Consider the following 21,655-nt stretch of genomic DNA (forward strand, 5'->3'; position numbering starts at 1 on the left):
ATGTACTCTTTTTAAAATCAAGTACTCATACTAATTACAACGTGCACAACCTTGGTGAACTTTAAGTACTCTTTTCCCCCCTTTCAATTGACTTAAATATTGTCCAAATGTTAGCTTGAATATCTTGTGAAAGAATATTTGCGTCCAACCTAGAATTATAAGGCTGTGGGTGGATTGACCCAATACTTTCATAAGCATTTTTGGATGTTCTTTTATACCCAATTTCATGAGACGCAACATAACTCGGTAATTGATTTTGCTTATGTATTTAATAGTATGATTTATCTACTAGGCCAGTTTGAATGGTTCTAGAGAATTGGAAAAAAGCAAAAAATTAAGACAGTGAAAGTCAACAAAGAAACATCTTTGCTAAAATCAAACTATTTGAGACATTGTTGCTGGTATAACAGAATAAAAAGCTTTTGCATGTATTTCACTATGAATTTATATAAACTTTCCCTATACTTTGTATAACACAGTTTTGCTGTGCTAGTGTATAGTTTTCTTTTCATCTTTTATGTGCTCAGCTTCTGGTGATTTGAAAACTGTCTTCTAACTTTCTGGTATTTGCATTCACATACTGCAAAATGGAAAAGAAAAATTTAGAAAATTCTAAGACATGAATATGCGTAAAAAAAAAATATACAAGTTCATGTTTGTAACACTCACTTCAATTGTCAACGAATTCCTTGTTGCATGAACTCGCACATATCCAAATTCAGCTCTTCTTACCAAACTCCACTTTTCAGCCTGTGTATATGAATAAAGTTCAGTTACTTTAACATAATAAAAAATAATTTTATAACTTTAATATCACAGATTTACCGTAAAGTTACTTTATTCTTACCTGTGAAGGGAACTGGTCCAAGCTAAAGCCAGCCATTCCAATAACTGCATGAACTGGAGCACTATAATTGGTACTATTGTAAGTGTCAATTCCACTTGCACCATTAGTAGGTAATGCTTTACATTCCTTCTGGTAGACTGCACAAGTCCTCTCATAATTATGAACATGTCCCCACAATGCTAGATCAACCTGACACATTTTTTGACCAACACATTAATAGGTGACCTGATAAAACTAATAACTTTACTATCACAGATTAAATTAAACTGCTTGAGGTTGTTATAACCCAAACAACCCCACTGCATGACCCTTTTGATGTTGCACAAAGGCCATTATTTTTTGTTTAACTAATACTAAGGATACTGATCAATTGTTTGTTTACGATACAGAGATGGATAACAAAAAACTACGTCTTTTTTTTGTTTTTGTAAATCGAGCGAGATGATATGCTGAAGCGAGTCTCTTAATAGAAGTGGAAGAATTAATTCGAGTATTCCAGCTGAAAGAACTATACACGTATTTTTTTTTCCGATTTACTCGTTATCTGATTAACTGACCCAATCATGTATATATAACTTAAATCCTTATCAAGTAAGATGCTTACCTTGTTTGCCAGAAGTAATGGCTCAACAGCTTTGACAAAATCATCATCAACACTTTTGAGTATCCCCCCATTGATGGAAGAATACATGGGTCGATGCCTATGAAGAAACAACATATGATTTATTAGCAACTTAATTTATTTTAACTGTCAATCTTTCTAAAGGAAGGGCAAGACAAATATGTAATTATCTTGTACTATTTTAAATTTGTTGTGACATCTTGTCAGTTTGGTCATAACTTATGGCCTTCGGCTTATAAGTCAAAACCCATAAGCCCATCCAAACGGGCTCTAAGACCAAATGATCCTCATCTTTAATTTTGGAGGCAAGGTCATCCCTTATGTTTGAATATTGCTACACTTTAGTCCCCTGTCTAACCTCTATTTATATTTCGGAAAAGGGTCAAATATACCCCTAGTTATATCAACTATTTCACCTTTAAATAAATCTCACCGAATATAACAGTATATTCAAATGTTTTATTCTTAATATATAGGTCAAATTGGGTTTGATTAATCAATCAGGATGGAGAAAATACTAGGATAAAGCCAAACATGTTAGCGAAAAGTCACGCACAATAGAAGAAAAAGATCTATGTGTTTCCAATTGGCTAGGATTAAGCTCTACATGTGCATGTTTACTGTAGGTCCAATATTTTCATATAAGTCTTTTAATCAAGTCAGAGATTTATATGCCAATAGAAAATATCCTCTAAAGCATTCATTTCTTTTGTCTTTTTATATAGGGAACTATATTGAACTGGATGAGTTTGAATTGCGCGATGTGGAGAGAGTGGAAATTTATATAGTCGATCTCATGCTAGGAATTGATGCGTATTAGTTGTTGCATAACAAACATGTTACATCTTATGAGCACTTTGATTTAGTAAATAGAAAACTATATGTTGACCTTGAACTAAATAGTAACATTAGTATATATTAGTAAAAGGATAGTAGGAGACTGTATATTTACTTACCCAGTAAAAATTAACCAAGGAGTTCTTATTCGGTTAACTGAAGCCATGTCTTTCTTCATCCATTCATACTGTTAGAAATCATTATTTCACAAGAAATTAGAAATTGCAAATAAATGGAAATTAACAAGTAAGAAAAAGCTAAAGTGTATGTTGAATTATACCTGCTCTGAGTTGAGAGACCAATTATGCTCAGTTGAAATAACAGTGAAGTGAACACTTCCCTGTTCAATGGAGTACCATGGCTTATCTTTAGCTGGTGTTGGCATTTGAAAATAAGTTTCATAAGGCACACCACATTCTCCACCTGAATCTGGTGTTATATACACTGATCCTGTTCCTATATAATCCCTGAATGTTTTTTTGAACACAAAAAGATAAGAAAATTGTTCAATTGTCCCCCTAAACTTTCATTTATAAAATTTATGAACATGTCAACATCTTGAGATGGTTTCTTATTCGTCACAAGAAAAGATTTATTTCAAGAAAATACAAGAATATTATCACACCTATGATTTAAATTTGTGACCTAAAATAACTTTTGAATCCCCTCTGCCACTACACTAAAATCTTCCCTTGAGTCGACAGGATTTCAACAATTTAATATAATTAATAAGTTATTTTTTTTTCCTATTTTTGCAGTATAATTTTTGGCGAGTGAGATTCAATTCAACCCTTTGCTAACACCTAGCTCCCCCCCCCCCCCCCCCCCCCAGCCGTTCTTAATTTCTATTGGGAATGGTCCATCCAATATATTTTATACGACGCTCATATCTTTTTGAGTATACTCCAAAAAGAACGATGCTTTTATATATAAAAAAACTTTTTAATTTTAGCCTAGATCACAGATTAATCGTTAAGTTTTCCGTGCTGATAAAGGGTATTATAAGATGTCTTCTATTTAGATTTGGGGCAATCCTCTTCCATTTATAAAAGTGTTATACTAGCATTAGTGATCACATGTTTAATTTTAAAGATAATTCCGACTTTACTATTATATTTGGTGATCATATTCATACGTGAAACTAACTCCAGTATGCTAGAGTTCAATAAGTAGAAATTTAAAATACCTTTCATGATTCCCAATAGCAGTCATGTAAGAAACATGAGAAGCCACTGGAGTGATTAGATGAAGAAAGTAGTCCCATTCTACAAGAAATCCAGTGGCATAACTTATGTCACCTATGTGGAATACAGAATCTACATTTCCAGCAGATACTTCATCAGCCATAGCCTTTACCACTGACAATGATCCTGGCTAAATATATATATATATATATGCACAATAATTAATTCGAATAAAATTGATGAAGTGCTAATGAATTAATTAACTACTAAATATTTCTATTAGACATTTAATTAATTACCTGAATATAATGTTCGGCAGAAGGATCTCGAGGAGCCTTTCCCATATCTCCATATGCCAAAAATCGAACCTCATTTGATCCTCCAGCTGGTGGTGTTTTGAAGCTTATTTTTCCACTCCAACCAGTTGAATCACTATAGTGGTTGAGCCAGGGAAAAATTGTAGTTACATCATTAAGTGAAAAAATTGAAAATGGACCTTTCTTTAATAACATAAGTTTCTAGAATAAATAAATGAGGTGGTCACGCCTAAGTTACTCGGACTCTTCAAAAGTGTTGCCGCACCCGTGTTGGATTCTCCAAAAATACACTACTTTCGAAGGATCGGACACGCACCCGACGACATTTTAGGAGAGTCTGAGTAATCACGCAATTTAATATATGTGGTATTAGAGTAGAAAGAGGTTCTAGTTTCAAGTCTTACTATATATCACCTATGATAAAGAAATGATTTTAGGAGTAAAATATATGCAAGAGCCCCGTGTTGAAGCATAATTAAGTAAAAATAAAAACGAATAATCATAGCATATGGAATTATATATGGTACCTTCCATATCTGTAGGAGTTTGCGCTTGAAGGAATAAGGCCTGTCATTACTGCTGAATGAACGAAGCCAGGGTCATGCCACCCAAAGTCCTTGGCTGGACTCTTTAAGAAAGAACCTTAGGATTTACCAAAATGAAAAATTATCAATTTAAACTCCAACAATAGAGGCCAAATAGGGCATAAATATTTTAACATTGGTCATTGAGCCATACTATGTTAATGCTGCGTTTTATTCTACTCGATGTCCCTCTTAAAGAATGAAGATAGTACCGAAACGTAATGAATGATGATGGAAGGCCATAATTTTGATGCTTGATATCATGAGGTGCTAGAGAAAACCAATACCCATAAGACATAGAGTATACAAGTAGCTTTAGAAGTTGGATAAAAAAAATTGGCTTGGTGGATTTGATACTTATAATGTTCTTAGCTTTAAACTTATTTTGTTTTTAAAATTATGGCTTCAAATATGATATTTATTGTAATTTTAGTGGGTTCTCCATGTCCAAAGCACTTGGTTGTAAAGAACCCGGTGCCAAAACGCTGATTTTGCCTCTAAGTTGTACGAGGTAATAAAATTATCTTATTCGTGTAACTTTTTAGTTGTCAATCACTCATCACAAGGTTAGTTCTAAGCTTAAGTTTCACTAAAATGACCAAATATATCATTAGGCTGGTTTTATTCAGCCACTAATTACAAGTGAGGTCAAGTCAGATTAAAAAAAAAACGAAAGTATATAGGGACTGAAATAAGAAACTTACTGCACATGTCTTTTTGGGTAAACGTTGAGACTTTTGATGTTACAGATTTTCCTTTTCCATACTGCAGTTGTTGAGGTGCTTTATCCCCACTAACCCATCTTACTTTCATCTAAATTTGACCAAAGATAAGGAAAAAACAATTAATGCTTGCTCCAATAAAGTACTCCCTCGTTAGATGTCTACCGTACTAAAAATATATTTTCACTTTTACTTGTCACTTTTAGTATATCAAAAGATTTTTTTTCTTCATATTTTACTCTTATCATTAATTACTTATTCGGTATTCCCCAAATCATTACCTAAGACTAAACATAAATTAATATGTGTATTGTAGTAAAATTCTCATATCAATTATTTTTTTAAAGAATGTGCAAAGGATAAGTAAAAGCGAAGAGAGGGAGTATATATCATTTACAAATGAGGTTTCTCTTCTTTATATGATTTCTTCTTCTCATATATTTTCATATAATTCGTTTCAATTTATGTGAACCTATTTAATTTGACTGAGCACATAATTTTAAAGACAAATGAAGATTTTTAAATTTTTTGACTTTAAACATGCCATAATATTTGTGTGTTAGTATAATACTTTGAAACTTGCAATCCCAAATATTCCATAAGGTTTGTGCGGCTATAAAAGCTTGTTCTTAAGGATAAAATAGAACGTTTAACTTAACATGTTTCCAAATTTAAAAAGAAATCATCTATTTGTGTGGATATATATAAGACTTTTGAAACGTGTGATTTTAAATATATCATAGTAATATTTATATGGCTTAAAAAAGATTGTCATTAAAGGTAAAATAACAAGTTCAATTTAAATTATTTTCAAATTTATAAAGAGGTCAACCGTTTTAGAACAAATTAAAAAGGAAACAGAGTCACAAAAATGGGAGTAGTACTTACAGAAGTTGCAGTGGAGTCGATGCTAGAGAGATGGCCATATAAAGGCTGTTTAGGATTAGTGAAGCTCAGTGTACTGTTTGATCTTTTGAGGATGCAAGGAGTCCTAAACCCACCAGCAAACAGCACAAACTCAATATCTGTCCTAAAATTAACCACATGAAATGAGAGTGTGGCACTACATGTTCTCACTGCACAACGTCCATTCACATGTTTCTTGCACTCTTTCTTCTTGCAACTTAGATAGCCCGGATCTTTGCTCAAATATTGTGCCTGCAGTCATATTAATTAATAAACTAATTATAACCAATATCATCTTTTTTTTTCTTGAAGGAAGGAAACAAACACATTAAAGAAAAAAACTAAATTAGACTTGCTTCATTTAGCCCCGTTGGCCCATTTTATAAATTCATTGTACTACCTATTATCGGGTGCAAGGTACTAAGCTACATGAATTTATTCATTTTAAATACTTTAAAAACAAACACTCGTCCTAAAATTTTACAATTTACAAAATTTAATATAAATTTACGAGCATACATTCATATTAGTGTAACAAATCGCAGAATTTGCATACAACAAGGCTACACAGATTTCCAAGATTAATGTGGACATGTTTTTGGGTCATTGAATTGTGCAACAAGTGTTAGGCTGAAGATGGCTATTGAAGATACGGTCCACATGTTAGACCAAAGAAATGTTGTTATGTAACACTGTTATGAGAAAGCTAACCAACTTGCTCATGGTTTAGCTAACTTTGCTACTACTCCAAAGGAAGCTAAATATTTTACATATTTCAGTTAAAGGTCTTTTCAATTAGATAATTGGAAAATGCCAGATCTTAGATGTAGATATGACAAAGCTATTTTTTTTTTTTAAGGTAATGTGTATTTAGGAATTGGCCTAGCTTATGTTTTATACCATAGACCTCTAAGGGCTACTGGTCTATCAGTGCCCAACTTCTTTTGCAAACTGCAACTAATGAGTAATATGCATGACACATCTAGTCAAGAGTGACTTTTTTGACCAAAAAAATTGCAAAACTTAATTTTATTAAACAAAAATTTGAGCCAGATACTAAAAGGGAATTTAAGAGAGAATACTTAGTGTCACGTTGGGGTATATCTCAAGGAATTATTTTTAGTTCACAAAACATACCTGAATCAAATCTTAATTTTACCATGCGTAAGTGCTCTTTTTATTTATATAATTTTTTGTTGTTTTAATTTGTTTAATAAAATGAGACTTTTTTATATTTGAAACTTTTTAACTTTAGTTTTTTCATTTTTTCGAAACGATAAATATTTCTATAATAGACTAGTCGTTATATAAAACTATCATGGCAATTGGCCGTTTTCAAACCGCAATTACTTAAAAGTCTTAAAGCACTTTTCCCACATGTCAAATGATTTTTTCCTTTCAATGTCGCGTCTCGGTCAAACGCTGTCATATAAATATAAAATTATATGAAAGTAGTAGTTATTAATCATGTGTTTAAATATATGTGGTATTTATTATGAAAAATTCATTCAATTTTAATGAAGTTTCAAGTAGATCAGATATATATATTCACCAGTGTGTCATTTCTTATATAGTAAACGATTTAGTGTATACAGTTTTAGCTTATATATATATATATAAGATTAAACAGACGATTTTTATAAGTTTAAAGTTTATATTCACAACCTAGGATGAAAATTGAACAAGCTATTGGTATGATTGTAGCACAAGATTCAACATAATTAATCTACATTTATTATAAGAACAATATAGTTCCAACTTCGTATGCTACTATATACTACACATTGTGTATGTACCGAACAAACCAAGTAAGAATAAGTGGTATTACAGTGCTATATAAAACAAATTATTTGGTCTATTAACGTACTTATATTCTTAAATCTTAATTATTACGAGCAGTGTATATTTATCTATGACATACATATTGTCAAACGGATGATATCATGATAACGTAATGTTGCATGTATCACAAATCTAAAAACATTCATTCTGCACAAATAATCGTAGGTCCGCCAAATCAATCATGAAAACATTGTGCAATTTGAAGACGATAATATATAACAAGGCGGTGCCAAAGAAAATCGGCACAAGTGTTAAATGCTGAAAGATGGAAACAGTTAGAAGCTTCAATATTGATGGAAAATGAAAGGTGGGGTCTACCTAGTGATGTGATTTATTTATTTTAGAACATGGTAATGTGAATGAAGTTAGAATAAAGGTTGGTTAAGGAGGCAGTATTGCGTGACTTATTTCAATATGGTACGCTTTTGGCGGAGAAATGGGCGTGGTCACTTCCCACTATTATTTAATACTACTACTGATACTCCATAACTTATAGGCATATTCCCACATCTTTATCAGAAACTCCACTTTCTTTCATCTCTTACCTCTCATCTTTTCTCAAGTCTTATTAGAGTAGTAATATTTAAGTTATATATACTTGTTGTTACTATATAATTTAATTTGTTATAGCTAGCAGGCATTGTTTTAGATTATCAACCAATGCGAAGTATTAATTAAATTACTTACAATTTATACAATTGATTGTATAAATATTATTTATAATGTTGGCGCATATACTTAGACCTCTATCTATAGAGAAAGCACACCCCGGTTTACTTTTCTGTTATCTTGAACCTTGAGAGTTACTATTTATTTTGTTTAAATAATCGCTGAAGTACAATCACTTTTATTAAATACTACTAGCTCCCACAATTATTAAATATTACTACTATTTACTTTCATCACTTTTTTTTTTTTATCTCTTTTCTCTGATCATCATTTTTTCTAGTTTCTTATTCTCTTAATATACTTTTTCAATAATGATTTCTTATTATTCGAATGAGGGACAACTTGAGTTTATTAATTGTTGAGGAACATTTTTTGTTGGAATATATCTGACGTACCAAGTCACTTGTGCGCACACACAGACACAAGCGTACACTTGCGTGTATTTATATAAAAATATACAGAGAGAGAGACAGCACAATGACCTTTTAGTTTTCTGTTATGTTGAACACTTTCTTTATTAGCTTAAGAGTTAGTATTTCTTTTGTCAAATAGTCGCTGAAGTACAATAACTTTTATACTATATTTGGAATTTAGATGATAACAAACTTACCTTAACAGGATAATGGCAAAGGAGTGGAAGTTTAGTGAGATCACCAGTCTGTTGATATTGTATGGCATTAAAGGGGCAACTTGATGCGCTGAAACATGGGATATAATAACAACCCAAAGTCAATAAATATCGAACTATATTTAAAGGGAAAAAAGGAAAGAATTTTATTGAGTTCCTAGTTACTTCTACCATTTTTCACATGCTCCCTATGTTCTTCTTTCTTTTTATATTGGAAATAAATACTAGTATACTTTCTCTCCCTCAAAAGTGGACGACTTGGTTTAGTATACTTTATGAAAAAGCTGTCTTTTCTCCACCATGTATTCAGATATTTCTAATTTGCAGATAAAGGTTTAATTATGACCCACCAATAAAGGAACAAAAAAAAGTTATGAGCCTCAAATATTCAAATTCAGTTTCACTATAAGGAATTTTATTTATTTATTTATTTAAATCGTGAGAATATTGTCTCCTTTTCGTTTATTCGTTTAAAATTTATGCACTGGAAGTATACAAATATTTATCATCGTGTCATTTACTAATTAGAAAAAATTTAGATTGCCAATGTATATAACTTAAAAAATATTTATACTCTCAATATATATTTTCTAGATGATGTTATGAAACTTAAAAGGTTTTATGAACTTACTCAGCATAAGAAGGTGAGATCATGCCAACCCAGTCTCCTTTTGAAGGAACCATAATTCCAGAAACATGAACAGTAACAAAGGCTTCATCAGAAAGGCTTGAATTTGAGGTTGTACTTATACTGAGATACGGGTTTGGGTCAGGGCATTTGGATAGAACTCTTCTGTTCAGTATCCGAAATTCGGATATTGCAGTATGGTTAATAAATTCAGTTGTTGAATTCACAACTATGTTTGATAAAGAATAATTTGAATAAGAAGAAGAAGAAGAAGAATGAGAGGTGAAGAACACCAGGAGAATTGATAATAAAAAATTGGAGGAAGAAGCCATGGCAGAGAACATTGATGGGAGCTTATTAAATGAAAAGGATGGATATTTATAGGTGTCATGTTGGGGTTTTTCTAAAAAGTTTTCCTTTTTGTTTAAAGTTTTGTAGTATACTGATAGTGATATGGTAGTATAATTTTTTATACGAGAAGTTTAATGCTATGTTTGGCCAAGTTTATATATGGGAAGCCAAAAGTTTTTTTTTTTTTTTTTAATTTTAAAAAAATGCTTATTTTAAAGAGGGTTGGGTGTTTAGCTACTTTTAGGAAATAAATGAAGTACTTGTTTTTTAGCAGCAAAAAAAGCGCTTTTCAAAAGTTAAAAAAAAATAGTTTTTCTCCAAAAATAATTTTAAAATTTGGGCTAAATACAAATGTTGTTCTAATATTGTAAAGGTTTTTTTTTCAAACTGATTAGTCAAACACAAATTGTTAATCTTTAAAAATACTTTTTCCGAGAAGCACATTTGATAAAAAATACTTTTAAAAAAGTCAGATTTGAAATCTTGGCAAAACAGATATATGTTCATGACATATCATAATAAGTTATTTTTCATAGCAAGTCTGATATATATACATACTCGCCTGAAAGTATAAAAACAATTTGTTTTATCAAATTAAATTATACTGATCGCGTAGAAAAAAACGTTGTCAACGTATATTATAAACTTTTGTCAAACTAGAATTCGTTTACATCAAAGATCAGGCGTGAAAGCAAGATGTGGAACTTGAATATTCCTTTGGTGTTTCAGTGCAAATATACTAGATTAGCTTTGACCGATAAATTAACAAATATGTGTAATGATATTTGACCTAGATATTTTTTTATTTTGGAGTTTAGGTACTTAACTAAATATTACTCCCTCTGTTCACTTTTACTTGTCCACTATATTAAATCAATTTTTACTTATCCACTTTAGCATATCAAGAAAAGACAAAACAAAATTCTTGTTTTACCTTTAACATTAATTACTCATTTCCAAATTATTCTTCAAGTCCAATGAAACTATACACCAATTAATATGTGTAATATTAGAGTAAAATATGTATTTCATTTATTAAATCTTAAGGGGCGTGAAAAGTCAAAAGTGAACGGAGGGAGTATTAGACATTCAATAAAATCAGATAATAGTAATATATTTCATTTGTATCAATAATTAATTTTCTTTATTATCTGCATCGTCAACATTAATGTTTATCTTCTTTAAAGCAAATTGGTTGAATTATTATTTATCTCCTGTTTGATTGTTTAATTAGGTAAATATTTTCTAGATGATCTTAATAGGAGATAAATCTATCATGGAGAAAAATATTTCATGATAAGTGAAAAGGAAAACTATTAAATTGAGTTAATGATCAATTAAATAGGAATCCTTATGGAACCAAACTGTAAAATCCCGTATGAAATGAGAAAAAGGATAAAGTATCATGTTATGATTTTTATCCCTTATTTTAATATGACATGTTTCGGTTGTAATATTTCGTTTTAAAATTGTTACATAAGACAAGAGGTTTTTTTAGGTTCTTTACATTTCAGATATTGATCGTAATACTAATATAAGAGTAACTGAGTAAGCTATTAAGTGTCACTAATAATATCAACTTAAAAAAAAATTAAACAAGATAAAATGACTAAAGATCAGTTAAGGGAAACACTCATTTATGAAGTACTAAATTGTGAAGATCTAACACCAAAGTGGTAAGTACTCCTTCATCTTTAATCAGATTCCGACCTTGTTAGTTTTTAAGTACTTCTAAACCACCACAAACCTTGTCAGTAGAGGCTGGAGATACCAACATGAACACTGAGTTAACATCGAGGGAAATATGAATGGACAAAAATAGAATTTAGAGGTAGAAAACTTTATTTATTCGTTTATTTATTCCGGTTTGTCAACTTGGAGCTATGCAGGTGTCAAATCAAGAGTGATAGATTTAGGCCTACCTTGAATACTCCGAATTTTGTTGCAATGTGATCTAAATCCACTTCATAGTATAACTTGTACTGATTGTCGACCTAATTTTAGAAGTTTAATCAACAATAACAGTTAGGCAAATATGTTTAATTGAGTATAATATTGAAATGCTTAAAAAGAGAAGAAGTTGAGAACTTTTTGATAGATTATTAAACAGGTAATTATTTGATAAATAAGAATTGCAGATATTTCTAACAGAAATGATAGAAAATTCTGGATTTTATTCTTTTCCATTCTCCTATTTTTTGGCATCTTTACGATTTCTTTTGCGTTTCATTATTATTTTTAAAGCACTATTCCCCTCTTGTCTCTTCAAGTTTCTACTACTAAGTAGTAACATTTTTGCTATTCAATCATAGAATCAATTTAGATCAATCTGAAAAAAGTCAGCCTTCATCTTGAATGCAAGATAGTCACTGACTCTTCCAATAAATTAATTAGATATAAAGAAAGGCCAACGCGTCGAAGTAAAGTCAAGTTAAGCAATCGACATAAACGGAAGCTATTGAAAGATTATTTGCTTGGAGTTACTTAGAGGATAAGAGTTTTTCTGAATAATCATAAGTGATTATGGGCGACATTACATATGTAGATTGTATTGGTATACCTTGTTGGTTATGCTGATGATAGTTCTTATTCCCTTTCGGCTGATAATAACTAAAATTGCAATTTTGTGTCCCTTTTGGTCGTCTTCTTTTAGGAGGGAAGCAACATAGTTAAGAAATATGTAGTTTGTTTTGTTTTCCCTTCCCAAAACTAAATTAACAAGGAACAGCTAACGACAATGGAAAGTACGTGAACGTTTCATTTTGTTAAGTCACTTTTCTCTAGCGTACGCGGGCTTAATTAATTTTGTGAATGAAGTTGAAGTTGATAGAAAGTACAGCAACAGTATAACTCAAATTAGTTGAAGGCTTTCTCCGATCTTCAAATGCCAAAAACTATTTTAAAGTTAGTAAGACCCGAAGACAACCTTAAAATTTATATCTAGACTAAGGTACTACTTATTAATATTTTTATGTTTATTGCAAATTCTATGGATATAATGAGCTCTGACGCCTTTCTTTATAAATATTTTTGCTCCATTTTATTTATATGACGATAGTTGATTGAACACAAAATTTGAAAGAATAAAAATTCAAGGAGTTGATCTATCAGCTTCGCATTAGCTATTGATCGCATTTAAGGGGTTATAATAATACATTAATTAGGTAAAACTCAAACATTGTACTGTGGTACAGTCATGGGAAAACAATGATATTTTCTCTTAAACTTTTCATAAACAACCGATTGCACACAGTTCAACTATTTCATGAGTACATGCTACCTTCTATTTGTACAGATATCGAGTAACTCTATCTTTCAAAAATTAGACAAATAGATGGAAAGAAAATCAATTTTTTTTTTCGGTTGAGATTTGAATCCGCATTTTCTAGAAAAAAAATTCTTACTTTATTATGAGTAACAATTAGGTCACGTATATATATACTCAGAGGCGTATGTAGCCTATAAGGTTGGGGTTCAACTGAACCCCAAACTTTGGACGCGGAGCCTAAATTTATGTGTGAAAAATTATTAAAATTGTAATAAATAGTAGATATGAACTCCTAACTTTAAAAATATAATGGGTTCAATGCTAAAAATCTATAGATTGAACCCATAAAATTTAAATTCTGGATCCGCCTCTGTATATACTTTGCCTTTTTATGGAGAAGAAAGCTCAAAAATAAGAAAGATACATTTTTCAATGAAGGACAAAACACAATATATAAGAAATAAGTAGCGGGATAATCTTTTTCCCAAGGTGGAGTCTATCTCAGCAAAGAAATGAGTTTTAATAGAGGCACATGAAACCTGGGGGTTCGTCAGCGGTATAGGTACATAACTGGGCAAGTTTGCTAACAACGAGAGTAACTTTGTTATATTTCTGATAATTCAAGGACATATTTCGATTAAAAGAATCAAACAGGGAGCATTTTTGATCAATTTTCAACAGTCGGGGACATTTTTTGCTCCTTTTCGTTTTTCTTATAGTCAAGGAGTTCCACCACCTTCGCATTACCCATTAATCGCATTGATTTGGGGGTATAATATTACATTAATTAGGTAAAATTCTAACACTGTATTATAGTACTCCGTCTTCCATAAAGAATATTTTTCCATGCTAGATGGCATGAATTGTGTCTTATGAACGGAACGCCAAATTCGTTTTCCTTGTGGATGGGTCTTCGTGTTGTACTATGGCATGAGCTGTCTTCCAATGAATATTTACTATGCTTTGACTAATTGTTTCTTTCGGTTGAAGATTTATTGCTGGACCCATTAATACTTCAACAACATTTAGATGCATGGCCGAACAATTCTTTACAGTAAAGCTAAGCTAGTATACTTGAGCCTGATTAAGCAAAGATGGACACTAAGCAGGACAATAATCTCGTGGAACAAAATAACTATGGTTGATTCCTAAATAAATTAGGATTGACTATATGAATCCTCGACAATTCAGATTCCTCGGGGAGCAAAGATAGCAAAAAGTAAAATGGCACTGGAGCCTGAACAGCAGAGCCACTTTATCATTGTATTTAGTATATCAATATACAGTTTTTTAACCGAAAAAATCACCTTACACGGATCATCTTCAAAAGTTGTCTACCTCTGCCACTATAGCAAATTGTGAGGCAGAATTGGAAGGAACTATCAATAAAGAAACAAAAACACCATAGCCTATAATTGCAGAACTGCTGTGTCCGAAAACAATAAATACTTAGACTTCCATGGGCTAGGACTTTGCCAAAGCATGGAAAAGTCAGTTCATGCAGAAGCTGCTACATCCTTGACGCATTTCACAAAAACCGCAGCTGAGAATGCCCGCAACTTAGCATCAATGCCAAAAGAATATGTCCAATGGAGAGGATAATCTGTAAGTTTCCTCTACAAACCAAAAAGTTGTCCTCTACCTCCTATTGCATCACTTTTTCGGACCTTTCGAAGTCATAGCTACAAGCTTTTGACCTCCTCCATTTCGCCAAACACCACGCACAGGCAAACTTTCAGGGTTACTTTGTTCATCTGATGTCTCCTTTCTCTCTGGATCTGGATCCAGATCAGGGTTTGAACCATTGAGATTTAGAAGTGTTTCAACAGATCCATCACCTAAACGAACTCTGTAAAACTTTGAAGTTTTCTTCCGCTGCTTGCTTTTCCCATCATTATTCCCTGAACTGTGATTTGATACATCTCTAGCGGACAAGTCGTTCTGACAGGCATCCAGCTTTAAAGGTTTGCCTCGGGAATTTAATTCTTCCTCGGATTCATTCAGGGTCGATTTTGATTTACCTTTAGCAGACCGATAACCATCTCTCGACAACACTTCCACATCATCTTCGGGAACCTTGTGGCTAGACTGCAATTTCCTCACAGTACTTAAAATGCTATCTGCCATGTTATCCTTTGAAGTACCATTTCCAGCATCTATTGCCTTGCCTTTACCTTTCTTAGAACTTTTACCATCTTTCAAGCGATTGCCACCACTTAGAAAATTCTGCATAGGGACGGTGCCTCCTAAATTAGCATTGTAGGTGTCAATTAGTGTCTTTTGCCTCTCAGCATCAGGGCATAGTCTAGCCAACTCAAGAACGAGATGCAACAAGCCAAACTGTTCAACATATGCCAGGTATGTCTCAGCATCTATTACACCTTGACGATATTCTGCAGAGATATCCTTAAATGCCGTGAATTTGTCTTGATCAAATTCTAGAGCGATACGCATCCTTTCTACCAAAGATTTATTTGCAGTTTGAACATCTTCCACATTTGTGGATGTCTGCTGGCCACTTGCAGGAAGTTTGCGAGTCTGCACAGCAGAGACTGGAGGGAAATCAGGGGTAGAAGAGTCAAAAGACCCGCTCTGAACAAGATTTGGGGCTGACAAGGAATGGCTCATTCTATTGCTGTGGGCCCAACTCCTTGATGAACCAACTGAGCTAGAAGATGATTCATGCACTAATGAAGATCGAGCAGCAACAGAGTTTAAATAACTAGATGATGGAGGTCTATCTGCTGCAGTTGCCGGCTTAATCTGGCTAGAGCTTGATGCTGATCCAGGAGCGCTATTAACAGCAGGCCAAGCGTCTTGAGGGGTAATTACTGGTGCAGAAGGTTTGTCCTTCGCTGCCTTACTATGCCTGGAACTAGATGATGATCCAGAAGCAGTACTTATCACTGGCCAGGCAGGCTGATGACCAATTGCTGGTGGTGTGTGACCTGTTGTTGCTGGCCAGGCAGGCTGATGACCAGTTACTGGTGTTGTGTGACCTGTTGTTGCTGGCCATGCAGGAGATGAACTAGGGAGCTTTTTTGTATTCTTGTTTTGCTTTCGGCGCAGATGTGATGCCATAGTGTTCTGGGGTAAAGCATCAGACTGAGGTCTTGGTTGACTATTAGAAGGAGGCACGGCAAGGGGAGGAAATGAGGACTCTTGAAGCTGCGAATTTCTGGAAATTTGAGACACGGCTTGAAGATATCTTGAAGCTGGCTCGGAATCAGTAGTCAAAGATTCAAAGGGTGGAATAAGGAGATCATCATCATTTGTTACCGTTTGATCAGAAGCTACCCTCCTATTGCTTGACGTATCATGAAGTCTTCTATCTGCATTAGCAGTCTCTAAACTGGCTTGAATGGCCATGGAGAGTTCACTCTCAGGGTTATCACGCCTAAATGATCGGGCCCTTCCACGACGATTATCCTGTTCATTACTGCGGCGATATCGAAAACTCGTCGGTATCTGTATAAAAAATAGAAGAAGAAATTCTTTGTAACTATCATGACTCCAATATAGTGCGAGGAATGAAATGTCCAGATAAACACAATGGGAAACTGCAAATGAATGAGGCACCATGAGCACATCTTCCTTTAGGAGAAGAATGTTTAATTACTCAATTAGTGAGAGAGTTGAAACTTGCCTGCAAGGCAGCACTGCGTTGGGAACGCGACATACGACCTCCATGCTCGAGAGTATTGTGCCTCTGAAAATTTAAACAGGAAAATAAAGCCATCAAATGAAATCTAATAAAAGAAAATTACACACCTCTGCCCATGAAAACTATGAAATAAAATGAAAGCAATAACTTGGATCTGCAAGCATGCATGTATTTTTTGTGCAGCCAGTCATAATCTGCACAAGTCCAACAAATCCTAACCTTCAACTCGGGTTCAGATTGGAAAACAACAAACTTTTTTGCAAGACAGCTCTCGTCTTCACATAAGAAATGATTACTGCGGAAGTGTATCTGAAATGGAAAAGAAACACCATCTTTAATCGGCATCAAAAGCTCAAAGAAATCGGAAAGCTTCAGATGATATAGCATAGTAAGACCACCTCTAGGTCATCATAATTCTTGTAGTATTCGTATTGCCCAGGGTGCTGCCTGTATGAAAATCAATGGATAAAACCCCCATGAGCTTTAACTGGTCAATGAGAACCAACTTATAACATGTTACTGTACACATAAAACTGTACCTCTGGCATATATGACAAGTATAATGTTCAGTCGACATATGAGAATACAACTCATTATCCCCATAAAATGGGGTCCTACAGAATTCACACAGAGGGTGACCCATGAATCCACCTCTTTCACTTTCAGTACCATCAACCTCAGAATCACCAGTGTGTATATGCTGATTCAGCTGTGCCCTTGTGTACAATTTCTGCTCACAGATAAATACCTGATCGACAAAGAAGCCACCAATCAGATTAATATGTTCCCAACAAGATTGGCATGCATTGATCTTACCATTACTAGAAATACAAAATCTGCAAAGTCTCAGAACACAACTCCTTCAGGCAAAACAGTTTCAGTATGCAATCAAATCCAACCTAACCACTCAAAATAGCAAGAGCTAAGATGTTCTTCCCCTAATCCGTTCATTGAGAGTGCTGCTAGGAGGTAGAAGAGTTTTTTTTTTTTTTTTTTTGGGGGGGGGTGATATAGTGACCAGTGCAGTTTATCTACCGCTCCAACTCATTACATGTCTCTACTCACTATTCCAATAGTCTAGCAAAAAGACGGAAAAATTTGTGAAGGTAATTTTTGCTAAACACGAACAAAAAAATATAAATAAATACCACCTAGAAAGTTGAAAGTGATCGTCAAACAAATGTGGACGGTCAGGTGTTAGAGATTTAAGGGTACTCAGTAAAGCGTCACAGGCAAATGGTTTTGGAGGTTTAGCATAGCGTTAGCACTACGAAAAAGCCAAAAAGGGATATTCCTAGAGACAGAGAGGGGTGTGTTTTATTTCTTTTTTGCATGCACAACAGCATGACAATCTATCCTAATAGCATAGAATAGAAGAAATGAAAAAAATAAAAAAATAAAAGGTGTCTAAACCGCAATACCACATAAGAGGACGACAATTATCTGTTACTTCACTGCTGGTGGTATATCAGGTGTAGTGTGCAGGGTACTAGGTTGCGTTAAGATATACGCTGTTTTCTATAACCACGAATCTGCATATTTCCAATCTCAAACTTGGTGAACAATAGGTCTGCCCTTCATCATTTAATTTGAACCCAAGACATGCATCTATGACACATCCGTGATGTACTACCATTAGAGTGTTGAGCTAAGCCATTAGAGTTTAAGTTCAAAAAGGAAGAGACCGATAAGTAGAGTATTTGAAGTATATCTTTCGGCATTTATATAGAAAAAATACGGAACAATTGTACAACAAGAACTCTGCACTTAGGAGTCATAGGCTATGTACAAGGTGAATGTTGCTCTAATCCTTGAAAGTACTTACGCTAATATAAAATGCAGATCATTCTCTGAAATATTACTAGATGATACAATAAACTTTGTCAACATTGTTTTCTTTTGATCAGTAAACTTGGTCGATATAGTAGCGATGCAAATAGTGCCACCTTTTTTCTTCTTACACATTTTTGGAACGCGTGATATTCCAATTAGTATAAGATGACCGGTTACACTTTCATAGAGAATAGACAATCACGTATGAGTTGTCTACTTTGTGTATGCATCTTATAAGCGTGATTATTCCCTCTCACATAAACAAAATATCTATATTATCAACCAAAAAAATGCAAGGGATAAAAGCTGAATCAGATATTGCAGAAAATGACCTTTCTTCCTTCCAAACATAAGCTGCACATGAGCAACTTGTGCTGGTGGAATAAATGACCTTTTAACTGCTCAATATTTCTGAACCTTGCTCTTCTCTTCATGCCATCACCAGCCGACCCCTCCATCTTATCACACACACTACAAGAAAGCCTGCACATTGCCCTGATCATCTTGTAGTGGTCTAAATCATCAAAGAAAGCCTGGGTGTCCTCATGATACCAATAAGAACCAATTCGACCTTCTTTTGGTTCAGATGGCAATACCGAGAAGTCACTAATCATCCTCGTATAATCTCCTAGAGCCTGCAACACAGAAAAGGGAAAAATAACAGAACGAAGAAAATCACAAACATGGATCTTCGGTCTTATAACCAAAATGGAACAGCAATTCAGCAGACTGAAATACTGAGGTTCCACGTAAAATTTGGCTGATCAACATCTCAAGAAATGCACATTCATAGTTATAAGCAGACTAAATGACGAAGCACAAAAGGATCACTAATTATCCAAAAAAGATTGCAAAGAGATCACTCCTGAAACTAGAAAGATAAATATATTATTCTTCTGAAGCTAAGCAAATACCATCTTGAATTAAACTAGAAGAGCAATTCAATAGAATGCACCATGAAATTTTTAGGTAAATCTCGATTGATCAACCTAGTTCACAAATAGAAAACCACAGTAATTGTAAGACTGGTCTATAAAAAGACAGACTTATCGAGTCTTTTGAGATTGCAAACTCAATATTGTCCTTCATCAAGGAGATACAAAAGGATAGCACAATTGAGATCACAAAAAAGTTACAATAGCTCCTTAAATAGTGATAGCTATTCTAAGACGAGGGAGCTAATAAACTGCAATAAGTTTTCAGCGATGGGCTACATTGTAGCAGCTGAATAAATACGACAATCATCCAAATTCGAAGTTGATAAACCATCAAAACGTCCATTGTTCCTTTCCATCCCTAAAACACCAGCAAGATGCTTGCTGGAATCATCTTCCATATGCTTTTGATGGCTTTATCAACTTTCCAGTATGTTAGACATGACCAATCTTAAAACTTAGATACATATAACATAATGAGTTCAATAGATGTATAATTTGGAAAAACCTAGATACAGCCTATACAAATAAAACTGTAAACACATAGTAATCCTTTGAGAAAACGAACAAGATCCGTCCTGGACATGGAACAAACTATATGAGGTGAAATCGAACCTTGGTGACAAAGACAACGTTAGCTTCGGTCTTGCAAATACAACAACGGCGATCATCGCAGATGAATCGCAGACGAGCGACACAGGTAGAGCAAACGTCCTTGTGACCGCAAGCTCCATAGGCAACCCATTCTAGGGTTTCAGCGCAAACAGCACAGCTATCATCCATCGCCTACAACAACAATTTCTGATCTAAGGCTTTCTTTCTACACCAACCTGAATGGTCTTGCGCCGATACAAAGTTAGGGTTCCCAAGCTTTCTTCTTCCAACAGCTATCCACCGCTTTTTTCGGTTGTGTTTTTTTTTTTTTGTCTTTCAATTTTCACACTTTGGCCAAAATAAAGAACACTCTCCAAAAAATAACAACACTCTCAACTTAACCCTTTTTGCTTTTCTTCTTTCCTTTTATTATTTATAAAATATAGTAATAATTATGAATTTGGAGGCTTTTGGTTTGGGTTGAAGGTAGGCATATATAACCTGATGTGGACTAGCATGCTATTTATATTTTTTTCTTTTTTTTTTTTAAAGCAACCACTAAATGACATAGTGACTTTTATTTATTACTATACTTTCTAAAAAGAGTTCATTACAGAACATGTACAAAACCCAAACGGCAACAAAACCCAACAACCAAAAATTAAAAGAATACTCTAGATTTGCACATTTTCCATCATCATCTTCTTCTCCAAGTGCATCTCCAGCTGGTCTTGCTCAAGATGGAGCTACAACTTCTTTGAATCTTCGATTTCAGGTTAGTGGGCATTTCAATTTCTTATCTTTTTCGATCTTGTGAGCTATTGACGATTTATGATGATTTCCCCCAAAAATAAGCTCATGTTTCTTGTTCGTGGTTGATTTTTTTTTTATTGACCTTCACTTGTATTGTTGAGCTAAGCCCGATCCATTTCTGCTAGTGATAGTCTTCTCCTTTATTGATTGTTTGAAATTTCTAGAATCCTCCTGAACAGGTGTTCTAATCTGTGAAAAATTGAGCTTGCTAATCTTGTTTAAGTAGCATTTTCTTAGCCCGTGATTGACCCCATATTTTCGTCCCTCTAAGCTCTCACCAGAGACATGGTTAACAATCACAAAGAGTATATCTCTAGGCTGTCCAATGAACTAAATAGACCAAGATTTTCACACTCTACTTTTCCAGATTAGGTAAGCCCCAAATAGAAACTCATACTAGTAATAATAATG

The 21,655-nt window shown here is 33.7% G+C and overlaps 2 protein-coding genes across 2 annotated transcripts; both read right to left on the reverse strand.

Moving 5' to 3' along the window:
* Positions 1-347: 347 nt before the first annotated feature.
* Positions 348-10,468, reverse strand: LOC132644853 (nucleotide pyrophosphatase/phosphodiesterase-like). Its single transcript, XM_060361498.1, has 13 exons — positions 9,790-10,468; positions 9,141-9,228; positions 6,002-6,271; positions 5,096-5,204; positions 4,335-4,449; positions 3,790-3,922; positions 3,493-3,680; positions 2,587-2,773; positions 2,426-2,493; positions 1,452-1,548; positions 848-1,036; positions 670-750; positions 348-580 (listed from the first exon to the last, which is right to left on the reverse strand). The coding sequence occupies exons 1-13, from the start codon at positions 10,128-10,130 to the stop codon at positions 524-526; spliced, it is 1,923 nt and encodes a 640-aa protein (XP_060217481.1). The 5' UTR covers positions 10,131-10,468; the 3' UTR covers positions 348-523.
* Positions 10,469-14,615: 4,147 nt separating this feature from the next.
* Positions 14,616-20,861, reverse strand: LOC132644854 (E3 ubiquitin-protein ligase HEL2). The gene is made up of 7 exons (XM_060361499.1): positions 20,453-20,861; positions 19,235-19,537; positions 17,609-17,817; positions 17,468-17,516; positions 17,289-17,378; positions 17,052-17,114; positions 14,616-16,873 (listed from the first exon to the last, which is right to left on the reverse strand). Exons 1-7 carry the CDS (start codon positions 20,618-20,620, stop codon positions 15,059-15,061), a joined length of 2,697 nt encoding a protein of 898 aa, XP_060217482.1. The 5' UTR covers positions 20,621-20,861; the 3' UTR covers positions 14,616-15,058.
* Between the last annotated feature and the right edge of the window lie 794 nt (positions 20,862-21,655).

The sequence above is a fragment of the Lycium barbarum genome, chromosome 6, assembly GCF_019175385.1.
Source record: "Lycium barbarum isolate Lr01 chromosome 6, ASM1917538v2, whole genome shotgun sequence".
Taxonomy (NCBI): Eukaryota; Viridiplantae; Streptophyta; class Magnoliopsida; order Solanales; family Solanaceae; genus Lycium; species Lycium barbarum.

Excerpts from the sequence above, each read along its gene's own strand:
- LOC132644854 (XM_060361499.1), bottom strand. The coding sequence starts at position 20,620 with ATGGATGATAGCTGTGCTGTTTGCGCTGAAACCCTAGAATGGGTTGCC. Across the intron at positions 19,538-20,452 it reads ACGTTGTCTTTGTCACCAAG|GCTCTAGGAGATTATACGAG; the intron begins GTTCGATTTCAC and ends TCTGTGTTGCAG. Across the intron at positions 17,517-17,608 it reads ACTTGTCATATATGCCAGAG|GCAGCACCCTGGGCAATACG; the intron begins GTACAGTTTTAT and ends ATTTTCATACAG.
- LOC132644853 (XM_060361498.1), bottom strand. The coding sequence starts at position 10,130 with ATGTTCTCTGCCATGGCTTCTTCCTCCAATTTTTTATTATCAATTCTC. Across the intron at positions 6,272-9,140 it reads TTTGCCATTATCCTGTTAAG|GCACAATATTTGAGCAAAGA; the intron begins GTAAGTTTGTTA and ends ATATGACTGCAG. Across the intron at positions 751-847 it reads TGGACCAGTTCCCTTCACAG|GCTGAAAAGTGGAGTTTGGT; the intron begins GTAAGAATAAAG and ends TCATATACACAG.